This window comes from Vidua chalybeata, chromosome 29, assembly GCF_026979565.1.
Source record: "Vidua chalybeata isolate OUT-0048 chromosome 29, bVidCha1 merged haplotype, whole genome shotgun sequence".
NCBI lineage: Eukaryota > Metazoa > Chordata > Aves > Passeriformes > Viduidae > Vidua > Vidua chalybeata.
The window spans coordinates 1,718,761-1,737,429 of NC_071558.1; the positions used below are offsets into that span (position 1 = coordinate 1,718,761).

The 18,669-nt window shown below is 43.3% G+C and overlaps 1 protein-coding gene across 5 annotated transcripts; it reads right to left on the reverse strand.

Moving 5' to 3' along the window:
* Positions 1-804: 804 nt before the first annotated feature.
* On the reverse strand, positions 805-18,623 carry RNF115 (ring finger protein 115). 5 transcript variants are annotated; one of them, XM_053966701.1, is made up of 9 exons: positions 18,507-18,623; positions 16,472-16,530; positions 15,816-15,867; positions 12,572-12,777; positions 11,064-11,135; positions 10,903-10,975; positions 9,254-9,347; positions 4,699-4,808; positions 805-1,981 (listed from the first exon to the last, which is right to left on the reverse strand). In XM_053966701.1, exons 1-9 carry the CDS (start codon positions 18,582-18,584, stop codon positions 1,820-1,822), a joined length of 906 nt encoding a protein of 301 aa, XP_053822676.1. In that variant the 5' UTR covers positions 18,585-18,623; the 3' UTR covers positions 805-1,819. The 5 variants fall into 5 exon arrangements, with proteins under 5 accessions (XP_053822676.1, XP_053822675.1, XP_053822677.1 ...); XM_053966700.1 differs by having other exon boundaries at positions 4,699-4,814; positions 18,507-18,622; XM_053966702.1 differs by having other exon boundaries at positions 4,699-4,814; positions 18,525-18,620.
* Between the last annotated feature and the right edge of the window lie 46 nt (positions 18,624-18,669).

Genomic DNA, 18,669 nt, shown 5'->3' on the forward strand with positions numbered 1-18,669 from the left:
GATAAATCAATTAAATCCAGGAAGAAATGGATAAATCCAGGGAGAAATCAATAAATCCAGGAATAAATGGATAAATCCAGGAATAAATGGATAAATCCAGGGAGAAATGGATAAATCCAGGGAGAAATTTATAATTTTTTTCTATTTATAAATTTATAAACCCAGGGATAAATTGATAAATCCAGGGTTAAATCCAGGGATAAATGGATAAATTATTTCTATTTATAAATTTATAAACCCAGGGATAAATGGATAAATCCAGGGATAAATTTATACATTTTTTCCATTTATAAATTGATAAACCCAGGGATAAATTGATAAACCCAGGGATAAATTGATAAATTCAGGGATAAATTTATAAATGTATAAACCCAGGGATAAATGTATCAATTATTTCTATTTATAAATTTATAAACCCAGGGATAAATTTATAAACCCAGGGATAAATTTATAAATTCAGGGATAAATTCATAAATTTATAAACCCAAGGATAAATTTATAAATTTGAAAACCCAGGGATAAATTTATAAATTTTGGGATAAATTCATACATTTAAAAACTCAGGGATAAATTGATAAATTTAGGGATAAATTCATAAATTTATAAACCCAAGGATTGAAAACCCAGGGATAAACTTAAAAATAAACCCAGGAATAAATTTTAACAGCCAAGGGATAAATTGATAAATTTATAAATAAACCCAGGAATAAATTTTAATAGCCAAGGGATAAATTTATAAATTTAGGGATAAATTCATACATTTATAAACCCAGGGATAAACTTAAAAACCCAAAGCTAAATTCATAAATTTCTAAAACCCAGTGGGATAAATTTATAGATTTATAAAGCCAGGATACCACGAGGAAAACTCCTGGGGATTCAGACCTGGAAAAAAAAAAAGTCAGAGGGAATGAGGGAAAAAAAAACCAAAAAATAACCGAAAACAACGAAATAATGAGGAAAAAAATCAAGATTTTCCTTCAATTCTGGGGGGATTCCCAGAATTCCTGCCTGGAATGATTTGTGGGGAACAAAGGGAGCTTTGGACACACCTGGGGGCAACAGGTAACGTGGAAAAGTCTGAAAAAAATCCCAAAAAAATCCCAAAAAAACCCAAAAAAGAGTCCAAGGATGAGAGAAATTCCTGCTCAGAGCATTCCCACTCCAACCCCCCCCCAATAAGGGAAAAATTCCAGAATTTTCCTTCTTCCACTTGTCATGATTTTATGGAGCCTCCAAAGATTCCATCCCAAATAAGGTGAAAATAAAAATTAAAAAAAAAAAAAAAAATCATCTCGTGGTTGTGATTCCAATCTCCTGGAAGTGCAAGAAAATCCCCAAAAAAATTAAAAAAAAATCAATTTTTATCTCGAATTTTTTTTTTTTTTTTTTTTTTTTTCCAGAGGAGGTTACGAGGGAAATGTGGAACCTCTCACTCTTCCCAACTGGAAAAAAAAAAAAAAAACCAAAAAAAAAAAAATCCCAACCATTTCTGCTACAAAAATGAAATCAAATCACTCCCCCCAAAAAAAAAAAAAAATAAAATCCCCAAATTTAGACAATTCCATGGAGAAGAAGGAAAAAATTCCTGGGAGGAGGAGAGCTCCTCATTGCTGCTACTCAGGGGGGGTTGGTTGGAATTTTGTTGGAATTTTGCTGGAATTTTGATGGAATTTTGATGGAATTTTGTTGGAATTTTGTTGGAATTTTGATGGAATTTTGTTGGAATTTTGCTGGAATTTTGATGGAATTTTGATGGAATTTTGATGGAATTTTGTTGGAATTTTGTTGGAATTCTGTTGGAATTCTGTTGGAATTCTCAATGTCCACGTCCAGCTGGGATGCTCTTGGCCTCTGGAAGTTTCTGGAAGGTGGCAGAATTCCTGGGAAGGGTCAGGAAGTCCATCTCTCCTGCACGGGGCTGGCGGGAGCGTCGGGATTTGGGATTTGCCGGGTGGGATCTTCCCCCTTGAGGCTTTTCCTGCAGACGGGACACGTGTCGTGCTGTGGGGACACAGAGATGGGATCCTGGGGATTCATCCACCCCGGCTGCTGGGAATTGAAATTCCAGGGATTTATCCCTCCCTCAATGCTGAGAATTTGAAATTTCATGGATTTATCCCTCCCTCGATGCTGAAAATTGAAATTCCAGGGATTTATCCCTCCCTCGATGCTGGGAATTTGAAATTCCAGGGATTTATCCACCCCTGGGTGCTGGGAATTTGAAATTCCAGGGATTTATCCACCCCTGGGTGCTGAGAATTTTGAATTTCACGGATTTTCCCCACCTGGATGCTGAGAATTTGAAATTCCAGGGATTCATCCACCCCAGGTGCTGGGAATTGAAATTCCAGGGATTTATCACTCCCTCAGTGCTGAGAATTTGAAATTTCATGGATTTATCCCTCCCTCGATGCTGGGAATTTGAAATTCCAGGGATTTATCCCTCCCTCAATGCTGAGAATTTGAAATTTCATGGATTTATCCCTCCCTCGATGCTGGGAATTTGAAATTCCAGGGATTCATCCACCCCCAGGTGCTGGGAATTTGAAATTCCAGGGATTATCCCCCTCTGGATGCTGAGAATTCCAGGGATTTACCCACCCCCGGGTGCTGAAAATATGAAATTCCAGGGATTTATCCCTCCCTCAATGCTGGGAATTTGAAATTCCAGGGATTTATCCCTCCCTGGCTGCTGGGAATTTGAAATTCCAGGGATTTATCCACCCCTGGCTGCTGAGAATTGAAATTCCAGGGATTATCCCCCTCTGGATGCTGAGAATTCCAGGGATTTACCCACCCCCGGGTGCTGAAAATATGAAATTCCAGGGATTTATCCCTCCCTCAATGCTGGGAATTTGAAATTCCAGGGATTATCCCCCTCTGGATGCTGAGAATTCCAGGGATTTACCCACCCCCGGGTGCTGGGAATTGAAATTCCAGGGATTTATCCCCAGCTGGATCCTCAGAATTACAAATTCCTGGGATTATCCCCCTCTGGATGCTGGGAATTGAAATTCCAGGGATTTATCCCTCCCTCAATGCTGAGAATTTGAAATTTCATGGATTTATCCCTCCCTCGATGCTGAAAATTGAAATTCCAGGGATTTATCCCTCCCTCGATGCTGGGAATTTGAAATTCCAGGGATTTATCCACCCCTGGGTGCTGGGAATTTGAAATTCCAGGGATTTATCCCTCCCTCGATGCTGGGAATTGAAATTCCAGGGATTTATCCCTCCCTCAATGCTGGGAATTTGAAATTCCAGGGATTCATCCACCCCAGGTGCTGGGAATTGAAATTCCAGGGATTTACCCACCCCCGGGTGCTGGGAATTGAAATTCCAGGGATTTATCACTCCCTCAGTGCTGAGAATTTGAAATTTCATGGATTTATCCACCCCTGGGTGCTGGGAATTTGAAATTCCAGGGATTTATCCCTCCTTCGATGCTGGGAATTTGAAATTCCAGGGATTTATCCACCCCCGGGTGCTGAAAATTGAAATTCCAGGGATTTATCCCTCCCTCGATGCTGAAAATTTAAATTCCAGGGATTTATCCACCCCTGGGTACTGAGAATTTTAAATTTCATGGATTTTCCCCACCTGGATGCTGAGAATTTTAAATTTCATGGATTTTCCCCACCTGGATGCTGAGAATTTGAAATTCCAGGGATTTATTCCCAGCTGGATCCTCAGAATTACAAATTCCAGTAATTATCCCCCTCTGGATGTTGAGAATTACAAATTCCTGGGATGAAAAGCACTGAGAACAAGGAAATGTCACATCTGACCCAAAACCATGGAGGAAAATTGCAAATTTTTTTTGAAAATTGCAAAATTTTTTAGAAAATTGCAAAATTTTTTTTGGAAAACTGCAAATTTTTTTTGAAAATTGCAAAATTTTTTTGGAAAATTGCAAAATCTTTTTGAAAATTGCAAAATTTTTTTTGGAAAACTGCAAATTTTTTTTGAAAATTGCAAAATTTTTTTGAAAATTGCAAAATTTTTTTGGAAAATGGCAAAATTTTTTTGGAAAATTGCAAAATTTTTTTGAAAATTGCAAAATTTTTTTGGAAAACTGCAACATTTTTTTGGAAAATGGCAAAATTTTTTTGGAAAATGGCAAAATTTTTTTTGGAAAATTGCAAAATTTTTTTGGTAACGCTGAGCTCAGTTTGACTAGAAGTGTGAAACATCAATTCAGAGTTTCAGGTTTTAGAATGCAGCCATGGACAGAAAGAAAAGAGAAGTTTTAATTTCGTTTTAAGAAGTTTTTCACTTCTTTCTTCATAAGTTTGAGCAGTGATGTATAAGATATAATTAGCTAAAAAAGGTATAAGGTATAATTAGCTAAAAAAGATATAAGTTATAATTACCTAGGTATAATTAGCTAAAAAAAGTCCTCACTCTGGGGCTTGGGGTGATCAAATATTAAATTAAAAATAAAAATAATTAAAGTGTTAATTCTTAAATGGGACAGTTCAGCTTTAAAGGATCTTTGAGAGGGAGTTAATTAGGGTTAGGATTATTTTGAATAATTTAAAACTCCACATACAATATTTGTAATATATTACACGTGTGTATTGTAGATAAAACCTCATAAACATCTGAGCCCAAAGCCAAAATTCCATCTCCTAAGCAAAAATGAAAGAAAAAAGTGATAATTATGGGTTTTTTTTGGTTTTTTTGGGATCTTACCAGCTCCAGCCAGGGCACGATGCAGCTGCTGTGGAAGACGTGGTTGCAGGGGAGCTGCCGGACCTGCTCGGCCACGGCGTAATCCTCCTTGCACACCGGGCACTCCAGGCCTGTGTCTGGGAAAAGTGGGAATCAGGGCAGCAGGAAAGGGGATCCTCGTGGGAGTCACTGCGGGAGGGGAGGGTGGGAACGGGCTGGGAGGGAGCAGAGGGATGGGAAAGGGATGGATGGGGGTGTGGGGGTGGAGATGGAGCATGCGGGGAGAGAGGAATCCATCCATCCATCCATCCATCATCCATCATCCATCCATCATCCATCATCCATCCATCATCCATCATCCATCCATCATCCATCATCCATTATCCATCATCCATCCATCATCCATCATCCATCCATCATCCATCATCCATCCATCCATCCATCCATCATCCATCATCCATCCATCCATCATCCATCATCCATCCATCCATCCATCCATCATCCATCATCCATCCATCATCCATCATCCATCCATCATCCATCATCCATCCATCATCCATCATCCATCATCCATCATCCATCCATCATCCATCATCCATCCATCATCCATCATCCATCCATCATCCATCCATCCATCCATCATCCATCATCCATCATCCATCCATCCATCCATCATCCATCCATCCATCCATCATCCATCCATCATCCATCCATCATCCATCATCCATCCATCATCCATCATCCATCCATCCATCCATCATCCATCCATCATCCATCATCCATCCATCATCCATCATCCATCCATCATCCATCAATCATCCATCCATCATCCATCCATCCATCCATCCATCCATCCATCCATCCATCATCCATCATCCATCCATCATCCATCATCCATCCATCATCCATCATCCATCCATCATCCATCATCCATCATCCATTATCCATCATCCATCCATCATCCATCATCCATCCATCATCCATCATCCATCCATCCATCCATCCATCATCCATCATCCATCCATCCATCATCCATCATCCATCCATCCATCCATCCATCATCCATCATCCATCCATCATCCATCATCCATCCATCATCCATCATCCATCCATCATCCATCATCCATCCATCATCCATCATCCATCATCCATCATCCATCCATCATCCATCATCCATCCATCATCCATCATCCATCCATCATCCATCATCCATCCATCCATCCATCATCCATCCATCCATCCATCATCCATCCATCATCCATCATCCATCCATCATCATCATCCATCCATCCATCCATCATCCATCCATCATCCATCATCCATCCATCATCCATCATCCATCCATCATCCATCAATCATCCATCCATCATCCATCCATCCATCCATCCATCCATCCATCCATCCATCATCCATCATCCATCCATCATCCATCATCCATCCATCATCCATCCATCCATCCATCCATCATCCATCCATCCATCCATCCATCATCCATCCATCATCCATCCATCATCCATCCATCCATCCATCATCCATCATCCATCATCCATCCATCATCCATCATCCATCCATCATCCATCATCCATCCATCATCCATCCATCCATCCATCCATCATCCATCCATCCATCCTCCATCATCCATCCATCATCCATCCATCATCCATCCATCCATCATCCATTATCCATCCATCATCCATCCATCCATCATCCATCATCCATCCATCCATCCATCATCCATTATCCATCCATCATCCATCCATCATCCATCCATCCATCCATCCATCCATCCATCATCCATCCATCCATCCATCCATCCATCATCCATCCATCATCCATCCATCATCCATCATCCATCCATCATCCATCCATCATCCATCATCCATCCATCCATCCATCCATCATCCATCCATCATCCATCCATCCATCATCCATTATCCATCCATCATCCATCCATCCATCATCCATCATCCATCCATCATCCATTATCCATCATCCATCCATCCATCATCCATCCATCATCCATCATCCATCCATCATCCATCCATCCATCCATCATCCATCCATCCTCCATCATCCATCATCCATCCATCATCCATCCATCCTCCATCATCCATCCATCCATCCATCCATCATCCATCCATCATCCATCCATCCATCCATCATCCATTATCCATCCATCATCCATCCATCCATCATCCATCATCCATCCATCATCCATCCATCATCCATCATCCATCATCCATCCATCCATCCATCATCCATCCATCCATCCATCCATCCATCCATCATCCATCATCCATCCATCATCCATCCATCCATCCATCCATCCATCCATCCATCCATCATCCATCATCCATCCATCATCCATCCATCCATCCATCCATCTATCCATCATCCATCCATCATCCATCCATCATCCATCCATCATCCATCCATCATCCATCCATCCATCATCCATCCATCCATCCATCCATCCATCCATCATCCATCCATCCATCCATCATCCATCCATCATCCATCCATCCATCATCCATCCATCTATCCATCATCCATCCATCCATCCATCCATCCATCTATCCATCATCCATCCATCCATCATCCATCATCCATCATCCATCCATCCATCCATCCATCATCCATCCATCATCCATCCATCATCCATCCATCATCCATCCATCCATCCATCCATCATCCATCCATCCATCATCCATCCATCATCCATCCATCCATCATCCATCCATCCATCCATCATCCATCCATCATCCATCCATCATCCATCCATCCATCATCCATCCATCATCCATCCATCCATCTATCCATCATCCATCCATCCATCCATCCATCCATCATCCATCCATCATCCATCCATCCATCCATCCATCCATCCATCATCCATCCATCCATCCACACAAAATCCTCTGGGAACACAAGCTCCTCCAGGGACCAAGGAATTCCTGCTGACCTCTGGGCTCCACCCATCCACCCACAACCGCCAGGGAACAGAAGGAATTCCCGATGTCCTCCGCACATCCCAAAAATCCAAACAAAATCCAAAGTCAGGGTTTTTGGATGCCTGCCACAACTTCCCAGCCTGGAACACGGGCTGAAGATCCCAACGCCGTGGGAGGTGGCTGAAATCCCACTCCTCCTCTCCCTCTTCCAAGCTTTTGATGTTGTCGTGGACACCACCAGGAGCTGAGCTCCTCTGGTGATCCCACCCCACTTGGACATTCCGGAATTTCACCATTTCGAGCCTGCTCTGTGGGCTCAGCCACGTGGAATTCCAGCTGGTCCTCGGCTTCCCAGAAAAGAGGGAGGACACAAAACCGCAGGATAAAAATATCCTGGGTGGGAATGTGTGGTTTAACCACAATGGAGGAGGGACAGAGCAGCTGGGAGGGATCCCCGGGGTGAAAAATTCCTGGATTTTTGATTGCAAAGCCAGGATTGTTCTGAGACATCCCCCCAAGCCCCTGCTGGCAGATTTCCATGGGATTTCCAGAGCAGAGTGTGTCAAGATTTTGGAAGGGAAGAAGGGATGAGGTGAGAGCATAAACAGGGATTTGGGATGGGAAAATCATCGTGGGGAGGGGAAAAAAAAATATGGGGAGGGGAAAATCATTATGGGGAGGGGGAAAAAACATCATGGGGAGGGGGAAATCATCATGAGGAGGGGAAAAAAACATTATAGGGATGGGAAAATCATCATGGGGAGGGGAAAAAACATCATGGGGAGGGGGAAATCATTGTGGGGAGGGAAAAAAATATGGGGAGGGGAAAATCATCATGAGGGGGGGAAGAAACATTATGGGAATGGGAAAATCATTGTGGGGAGGGAAAAAAAATATGGGGAGGGGAAAATCATCATGAGGAGGGGAAAAAATTATAGGGATGGGAAAATCATCATGGGGAGGGGAAAAAATTATAGGGATGGGAAAATCATCAGGGGGAGGGGAAAATCATCATGAGGAGGGAAAAAAAACATTATAGGGATGGGAAAATCATCATGGGGAGGGGAAAAAATTATAGGGATGGGAAAAGCATCGTGGGGAGGGGGAAAAACATTATAGGGATGGGAAAATCATCATGATGATGGAAAACCGTAATGATGATGGGAAGATCATCATGAGGAGGGGAAAAAACATTATAGGGAGGGGGAAATCATAATGGGGAGGAGAAAATCACCATGGGGAGGGGAAAAATATTATAGGAAGGGGAAAATCATCATGATGATGGGAAAAAAACCATCATGGGGAGGAGAAAAAACAATTATGGGGAAGGGAAAATCATAATGAGGATGGAAAAATCATCATGGGGAGGGGAAAATCATGATGATGGAAACATCATCATGGGGAGTGGAAAAACAACCATCACGGGGATGGGAAAGCCACTATGGGATGGGGAAGAGTCACAAGAGCACATTTTAGGACACCCCAAACCCTCTGGACAATGCTGGGGCTCCAAAGCTCCTGGAGAAGTGAAGAGCAGGGCTGGGAGCTCCAGCTTCCAACAGGAGCTCAGGATGGCAAAGAGCAGCATCCAAGATCTCCTGGGCCCGGGGGGATCCGGCACCCACCAACTTGTTCCTGCGTCACCGGCACTGTTGGCAGCGAGGAGATCTTCTCCTTGTCTGCTGGAGGTGGTCCCGTGTTCTCCAGCTGCCCCAGGAGCTGTGGAGAGGGGAAAAAAATTCCATGTGTGGGAGCAGGATGGATGGATGGATGGATAGATGGATGGATGGATGGATGGATAGATGATGGATGGATGGATGGATGATGGATGGATGGATGATGGATGGATGGATGGATGGATGGATAGATGATGGATGATGGATGATGGATGGATGGATGGATGATGGATGGATGGATGGATGGATGGATGGATGATGGATGGATGGATGGATGATGGATGGATGATGGATGGATGGATGGATGGATGGATGGATGATGGATGAATGGATGGATGGATGATGGATGGATGATGGATGGATGATGGATGGATGATGGATGATGGATGGATGATGGATGGATGGATGGATGGATGGATGGATGATGGATGGATGATGGATGGATGATGGATGGATGATGGATGGATGATGGATGATGGATGGATGGATGGATGATGGATGATGGATGGATGGATGGATGATGGATGGATGATGGATGGATGATGGATGGATGATGGATGGATGATGGATGATGGATGGATGATGGATGATGGATGGATGGATGAATGGATGGATGGATGATGGATGGATGGATGATGGATGGATGATGGATAGATGATGGATGATGGATGGATGGATGGATGATGGATGGATGATGGATGGATGATGGATGGATGGATGATGGATAGATGATGGATGGATGGATGATGGATGATGGATGATGGATGGATGATGGATGGATGGATGGATGATGGATGGATGGATGGATGATGGATGGATGGATGGATGATGGATGGATGGATGGATGATGGATGGATGGATGGATGGATGGATGATGGATGGATGATGGATGGATGGATGATGGATGGATGATGGATGGATGGATGATGGATGGATGGATGATGGATGGTTGATGGATGATGGATGGATGGATGGATGATGGATGGATGATGGATGATGGATGGATGGATGGATGATGGATGGATGGATGATGGATGGATGGATGGATGATGGATGGATGATGGATGGATGGATGGATGGATGGATGGATGATGGATGGATGGATCGATGGATGATGGATGATGGATGATAAATGGATGGATGATGGATGGATGGATGGTTGATGGATGATGGATGGAGTATGGATGGATGGATGGATGATGGATGGATGGATGGATGGATGGATGGATGATGGATGGATGGATGGATGGATGGATGGATGGATGGATGATGGATGGATGATGGATGGATGATGGATGGATGGATGATGGATGGATGATGGATGGGTGGATGGATGATGGATGGATGATGGATGGATGGATGATGGATGGATGGATGGATGATGGATGGATGGATGGATGATAAATGGATGGATCGATGGATGATGGATGATGGATGATAAATGGATGGATGATGGATGGATGGATGGTTGATGGATGATGGATGGAGTATGGATGGATGGATGGATGATGGATGGATGGTTGATGGATGATGGATGGATTATGGATGGATGTGCCACTGGAGCTGCCAGCCCCTCTCCTGGCACAGGTGGCACTCACCTGGGTGACGATGGCGTCGAGGCCGCTCTGTCCCCACGCGTAATCGCCGGGGCTGGAGTGCAGCATCCCACTCCTGCCAAGGGGAGAGGCCAGAATTCCCCCCCAGTGCCAGAGCTGGCACAGCTTACTGGGAGTTACTGGTGGGGATCTGGGCTACTCACCAGGAAAAGGGGTGTTGGGAGCCAGGAAGGGCTGAGTTGGCAAAAAAGCCAGCAAAGATCTGCTGGATTATCCTGAGAAAGGAGGAGGAATACGGGAAGGAGTTAAGTGAAGGAAATAAGTGGTGGAAGAAAGGATGGGGAGGAAAAGCAGGAATTCCTCTCTGGCTTAATGGCTGATGGATGTGAAAATCCCTGGAAAAAAGTCCAGAACAGAGACAGCAGGTGTTGGACAATGCCCTTCTCCTGACCCAGGGATGGGGAAACTGAGAGTGGTTTCTAAATTATTGTTTCTAATTTCTGAACTTATTTCTAATTTCTAAACTCATTCCTAGGTCCACTTCTCTCCCATCAACCTCTACCCCATCCCATAACATCTCTAAACCATCTCCCTCATCCATCCTTCCCTCATCCATCATCCATCCATCCATCCATCATCCATCATCCATCCATCATCCATCCATCATCCATCCATCCATCCATCCATCATCCATCATCCATCCATCCATCATCCATCCATCCATCATCCATCCATCCATCCATCCATCATCCATCATCCATCCATCCATCATCCATCCATCATCCATCATCATCCATCCATCCATCCATCCATCATCCATCATCATCCATCCATCCATCCATCCATCATCCATCATCCATCCATCCATCATCCATCATCCATCCATCATCCATCCATCCATCATCCATCATCATCCATCCATCATCCATCCATCATCCATCATCCATCCATCCATCCATCCATCCATCCATCCATCATCCATCCATCCATCCATCATCCATCATCCATCCATCATCCATCCATCCATCATCCATCCATCCATCATCCATCCATCCATCCATCCATCCATCCATCCATCCATCCATCATCCATCCATCATCCATCCATCCATCCATCATCCATCATCCATCCATCATCATCCATCCATCATCCATCCATCCATCCATCCATCCATCCATCCATCCATCATCCATCCATCCATCCATCATCCATCATCCATCCATCATCATCCATCCATCCATCATCCATCCATCCATCATCCATCCATCCATCCATCCATCCATCCATCCATCATCCATCCATCATCCATCATCCATCCATCCATCATCATCCATCCATCATCCATCCATCATCCATCCATCCATCCATCCATCCATCCATCCATCCATCATCCATCCATCATCCATCCATCCATCCATCCATCATCATCCATCCATCATCCATCCATCATCCATCATCCATCCATCATCCATCCATCCATCCATCATCCATCATCCATCCATCCATCATCCATCCATCCATCCATCCATCCATCATCATCCATCCATCCATCCATCCATCCATCATCCATCCATCATCCATCCATCATCCATCATCCATCCATCATCCATCATCCTCAAATTTTCCACACAACCATCCAAACCTTCTAAAAACCCTCCAATCTGCCAATAAATTGAATTTTTTCTCTGCTTTTCCAGGAGGAGCCACTCACCCCTCGATGGCCGGCGAGCGATCCGGGCGGGAGCTGCCCCGGGACCGGTACCTGCGAGGCATCGGCAGCCGCGGCGGCCGCCCGGGACCCCAGAGCTCCGCTGGGGGACCCCTCTCTGCATCCCTGCCCTCGGCATCCAGGGAGCTGCTGCTCAGGAAGGGTCGGAAATCCGGGAAGAACATGGTGTGATCCAGGTGGTCCCAAAGCTGGGGAGAAGGGGAAGAGGGGAGATCTCAGGGTCTGGTGGTCGAGGTGACCCCGAGAGTTAAAAGTCTTCGTTTGCCAGGCAAAGAAGGAGTCGGAATGCGCAGGGTCGGCTTCTCGAGGCTGTTTATTTTCCCTTTTCTAGAACATTCTTTCTCTGACCTGCTGAGCTCGGTCCAGCTCAAGGCATTCTGTCTGCCCTCTGGGGCATTCCATACCAAAACTTACACATTTTATACTGAAATTTTCACATTTTATACTAAAATTTATACATTTTATGCTAAAATCTACACATTTTACACTAAAATTTCCACATTTTATACTAAAATTTCCACAATTTATATCAAAATTTACACATTTTATAGTAAATTTCCACATTTTATATTAAAATCTACACCTTTTATACTAGAATTTCACCTTTTCTACTAAAATTTACACATTTTATACTAAAATTTACACATTTTATACTAAAATTTCACCTTTTATACTAAAATTTCCAAACCCATGGGATCACTCAGGGGCCTGACAGGATTTTCAAGGACACAAGGATGGCATCCCAAATCCCTGGTGTGTCCCCAAGTGGTGCCCAACCCTGTGCCACCTCACCCTGCTGTTTTTTTGGGATCTGGCCATGTGGATAATGCTGGACACTCCCAAATCCATGGGATCCCAAATCCATGGGATCCCAAACCCATGGGATCACTCAGATCCCATGGGGAGGACACGGATTTTCAAGGGCCCAAGGATGGCATCCACACCCCTGGAATGTCCTGGAGTTTCTCCAGGACCTGTGCCACCCTCACCCTGCTGCTTTTTGGGATCTGTCCACGTGGATAATGCCATTCCTTCCCAAATCCATTGGATCCCAAATCCATGGGATCCCAAATCCATGGGATCCCAAACCCATGGGATCACTCAGGGGCCTGACAGGATTTTCAAGGACGCTAAGATGGCATCCCAATCCCTGGAGTGTCCCCAAGTGGTGCCCAACCCTGTGCCACCATCACCCTGCTGTTTTTTGGGATCTGTCCATGTGGATAATGCCATTCCTTCCCAAATCCATGGGATCCCAAACCCATGGGATCATTCAGGGGCCTGACAGGATTTTCCCACTTCCCCTCTCCGAGTGGGGCAGGACCCACGGATCTCCTCGCTCCACTGCTCCAGGAGGGCAGGAAATCCCCCTGGAATTTTTGTTTTTTAAAGCTCCACAAGTTGGGAAGGATCAGGATCTCCACGAAACTCAGGAATTTCTGGGCTACAAACTGATATCCAAGCAAAAATTTGGATAAATGGATCTAGATGAAGAGTGGGGAAGGATCCAGCTTGGAATTCTGATCATTTGTGACCAGGATTGAGTGGAATTCCTACAAATTTGAGTGGATTTCCTACAAATTTGAGTGGATTTCCCACAAATTTGAGTGGATTTCCCACAAATTTGAGTGGATTTCCCACAAATTTGAGTGGATTTCCTACAAATTTGAGTGGATTTCCCACAAATTTGAGTGGATTTCCTACAAATTTGAGTGGATTTCCTACAAATTTGAGTGGATTTCCTACAAATTTGAGTGGATTTCCCACAAATTTGAGTGGATTTCCTACAAATTTGAGTGGATTTCCTACAAATTTGAGTGGATTTCCTACAAATTTGGATTTTGAAATGGATGGATTCTGGAAAATCTGGCAGCAGGGAGAGACCAAACAAATCCCAGGATCTGCCAGCACCAGGCTCTTCCCTGAATCCTCCTTTTTGACTCTCGTGCCCAAATGTCAATTTTTTATTCTCCTGGAAACTGCCCCAAATCCTGTAAACTCCCAGGAAAAAGAGGGAAAAAAAGCAGGAAAATGAGGAAAAAAAGCAGGAAAATAAGGGGAAAAAAGGAGAAAATGAGGGAAATAAAAGCAGAAAATGAGGGAAAAAAAGCAGGAAAATGAGAGGGAAAAAGCAGGAAAATGAGGGGGAAAAGGAGGAAAATGAGGAAAAAAAAGCAGCAAATGAGGGAAAAAAGCAGGAAAATAAGGGAAAAAAAGCAGAAAATGAGGGAAATAAAAGCAGAAAATGAGGAAAAAAAAGCAGGAAAATAAGGAAAAAAAGGCAGGAAAATGAGGGGGAAAAAGGAGGAAAATGAGGGGGAAAAAGGAGGAAAATGAGGAAAAAAGCGGGAAAATGAGGGGGAAAAAAGCAGAAAATGAGGGAAAAAAAGCAGAAAATGAGGGGGAAAAAGCAGGAAAATAAGGGGAAAAAAAGCAGAAAATGAGGGAAAAAAGCAGGAAAATGAAGGGGAAAAAGGAGGAAAATGAGGGGGAAAAAGCAGGAAAATGAGGAAAAAAAAGCAGCAAATGAGGGAAAAAAGCAGGAAAATAAGGGAAAAAAAGCAGAAAATGAGGGAAATAAAAGCAGAAAATAAGGAAAAAAAAGCAGGAAAATGAGGGGGAAAAAGGAGGAAAATGAGGGGGAAAAAGGAGGAGAATGAGGAAGAAAAAGCAGGAAAATGAGGGGGAAAAAAGCAGAAAATGAGGAAAAAAAGCAGAAAATGAGGGAAATAAAAGCAGAAAATGAGGAAAAAAAAGCAGGAAAATAAGGAAAAAAAGGCAGGAAAATGAGGGGGAAAAAGGAGGAAAATGAGGGGGAAAAAGGAGGAGAATGAGGAAAAAAGCGGGAAAATGAGGGGGAAAAAAGCAGAAAATGAGGGAAAAAAAGCAGAAAATGAGGGGGAAAAAGCAGGAAAATAAGGGGAAAAAAAGCAGAAAATGAGGGAAATAAAAGCAGAAAATGAGGGAAAAAAGCAGGAAAATGAAGGGGAAAAAGGAGGAAAATGAGGGGGAAAAAGGAGGAAAATGAGGGGGAAAAAGGAGGAAAATGAGGGGGAAAAAGGAGGAAAATGAGGGGGAAAAAGGAGGAGAATGAGGAAGAAAAAGCAGGAAAATGAGGGGGAAAAAAGCAGAAAATGAGGAAAAAAAAGCAGAAAATGAGGGGGAAAAAGCAGGAAAATAAGGAAAAAAAGCAGGAAAATAAGGAAAAAAAAGCAGGAAAACTCACCTCTGAGAACTGTGAGGAGGGGCTGTCGTCCAGGGAATTGCTGTCAAAAAAACTGGGAAAAAAAAGGAGATTTAGGACAAAGCTCATTCTTAAAATCCCCCCTCTGTGGTTCCCAAATTCTCCCATTTTTGTGGTTTTTTTAGGGTTTTTTTTGTGTGTTATTTGTAGGTTTTTGGGTGTTTTTTGTAGGTTTTTGGTGTTTTTTAAGGTTTTTTTTTTGTGTTTTTTATGGGTTTTTTTGTGGTTTTTGTAGGTTTTTGGGTGTTTTTTAAGGGTTTTTTAGGCTTTTTTTTTGTTTTTATGGGTTTTTTTTTCTGTTTTTATGGGGGTTTTTGTGGTTTTTGTAGGTTTTTGGTGTTTTTTAAAGTTTTTTTGTGGTTTTATGGGGTTTTTGTGTGTTTTTTGTAAGTTTTTGTTGTTTTTTAGAGTTTTTTTTGTGTTTTTCTGGGGTTTTTTTTGGGGTTTTTTGCAGGTTTTTGGTGTTTTTTTAGTTTTTTTTTGTTTTTTTTTTGTTGGTTTTTTTTTAGTGTTTGTTTTTTTTTTTTTTTGTAAAAGAAAAAAAAGGGCAAAACCACCTCAAAAAAAAAAAAAAAAAAGAGCAAAAATAACATTTTTCCCCCCTGAATTTCAGTGTTACTTGCTTGGATTTCCTGTACCTGGAATCATCAGTGACTTCCTCAATGAAACCAGACTCACAACGAGGGCAGGTGTATTCCTGGAAAGACAAAAAAAAACTGGAATTAAACAAAAAAAACCTGGAAATCCCCAAAAAAATCCTCCCCTTCTGGAAGATTCCTGATCCCAGATCTCAAACAGCACCAAAAATCCAAAAAAATCTCCTGGAATTTGGGTATCAAAGAGGAAAAATGAAGAGGTTTGGATGAAAAATCTGGCCAAAAATAAGAATTTTCCCTGTTGTTGTTGTTGCTAGTTTTGTCCCAGAGCTGGAGATTGGAGAAAATAAAACCCAAAAAACTCAAAAAAAATCTGAAAAGCCCAAAAAAAACCTCCACCCCCCCAAAAAACTAAAAAAAAAACCCAAAAAACCCTCTGGAACCCCCCCGAAAAACAAAAAAAACCCAAAAACCTACAAGAAAACCCCAATAAAACTAAAAAAAAAAATCAAAAAATCTCCCCCAAAAAACCCTGAAAAAAACCCAAAAAAGCAACCCCAAAACCTACAAAAAAAACCCCAAAAAACTACAAAAAAACCCAATAAAACAAAAAAAAATTCCAAAAAATCCCCCCAAAAAAACCTGAAAAAACACAAAAAAAACCCTCCAAACCCCCCCCCAAAAACCTCCAAAAAAAACCCCAAAAACCCTCAAAAAACACAAAAAAAACTCCAAAAAACCCCCCAAAAATACTACAAAAACCCATAAAAAACCCTAAAAAAAAATCCAAAAAAACGCCAAGAAACCTTGGAAAACCCCCCAAAAAACCTCAAAAAAAAAAAAACCAAAAAAAACCCCAAAACCTACAAAAAAAACCCCAATAAAATTAAAAAAAAATAAAAAACTCCCCCAAAAAACCCTGAAAATCCCCCAAAAAAACTCAAAAAAAAAAACAAACCCAAAACCCCAAAAAATCTCAAAAAAAAAAAACCAAAACCACCCCAAAAAAACCCCAAAAAAATCTCATGGATCAGGGAAGATCCCTGATAATTTTTTGGGGATTTTTTGGGATTTTTGGGTTTTTTTTTAGGGTTTTTTGCCCACGCTAGAGAGACAAATGGATCCTTCATTGGGATAAAGAAAAAAACTGGGATGCTCCCAGGAATTGGGATCATTCCCTGGGTTTTCCCTGGGATAATTCCCAGGAATTGGGATCATTCCCCAGATTTTCTTTGGGATCATTCCCTGGGATAATTCCCAAAAAATGGGATAATTCTCTGGATTTTCCTTGGGATCATTCCCTGGATTTTTCCTGGGATAATTCCTGAAAATATTCCCAGGAATTGGGATCATTCCCTGGATTTTCCCTGGGATAATTCCCAGGAACTGGGATAATTCCCTGGATCTTCCCTGTGATAATTCCCTGGATTTTATTGGGATAATTCTCACGAATTAAGATCATTCCCTGGATTTTCCCTGGAATAATTAACTGGATTTTCCCTGAGATTATCCCCAGGATCTGGGATCATTCCCTGGGATCATTCCCTGGCTTTTCCCTGAGATAATCCCCAGGATCTGGGATCATTCCCTGGGATCATTCCCTGGATTTCCCTGGGATAATTCCCTGGCTTTTCCCAGAGATTATCCCCAGGATCTGGGATCATTCCCTGAGATTATCCCCAGGATCTGGGATCATTCCCTGGGATCATTCCCTGGCTTTTCCCTGGGATTATCCCCAGGATCTGGGATCATTCCCTGGGATTATCCCCAGGATCTGGGATCATTCCCTGGGATCATTCCCTGGCTTTTCCCTGGGATTATCCCCAGGATCTGGGATCGTTTCGCAGTCCCGGAGGATCCCCGCTCTGCCGGGAACGGAACCGCGGTTCTGGAGCGATTCGCTTCCATCGGGACCGGGACATTCCCCGCGGCCCTTTGGAGCTTTCGCCGCTTCCGTGAGGGAACAACTTGTGGGGGCCGCAGGTCGCCCCTCCCTCAGGGGCTCCGGGAGCCATCGGGGATCCCCCCGGTACCTCGGGGCTCTCCCGTTCGGCGCCCCTCCCTTCCCGGGGCTCACCGGCAGCTTGGGGCTGACCTCGCCCTTGCAGCTGTGGCAGAAGAACCGGTGCTGCTGCACCGCCGCCGCCTCCGCCATCTTCCCTCACGGCCTCCGCTGCCGTCACTCCTCCCGGAGCAGCGAGCGTATGCCAGAGCGGCCCCGCGCTTCCGGCGAACTCGTC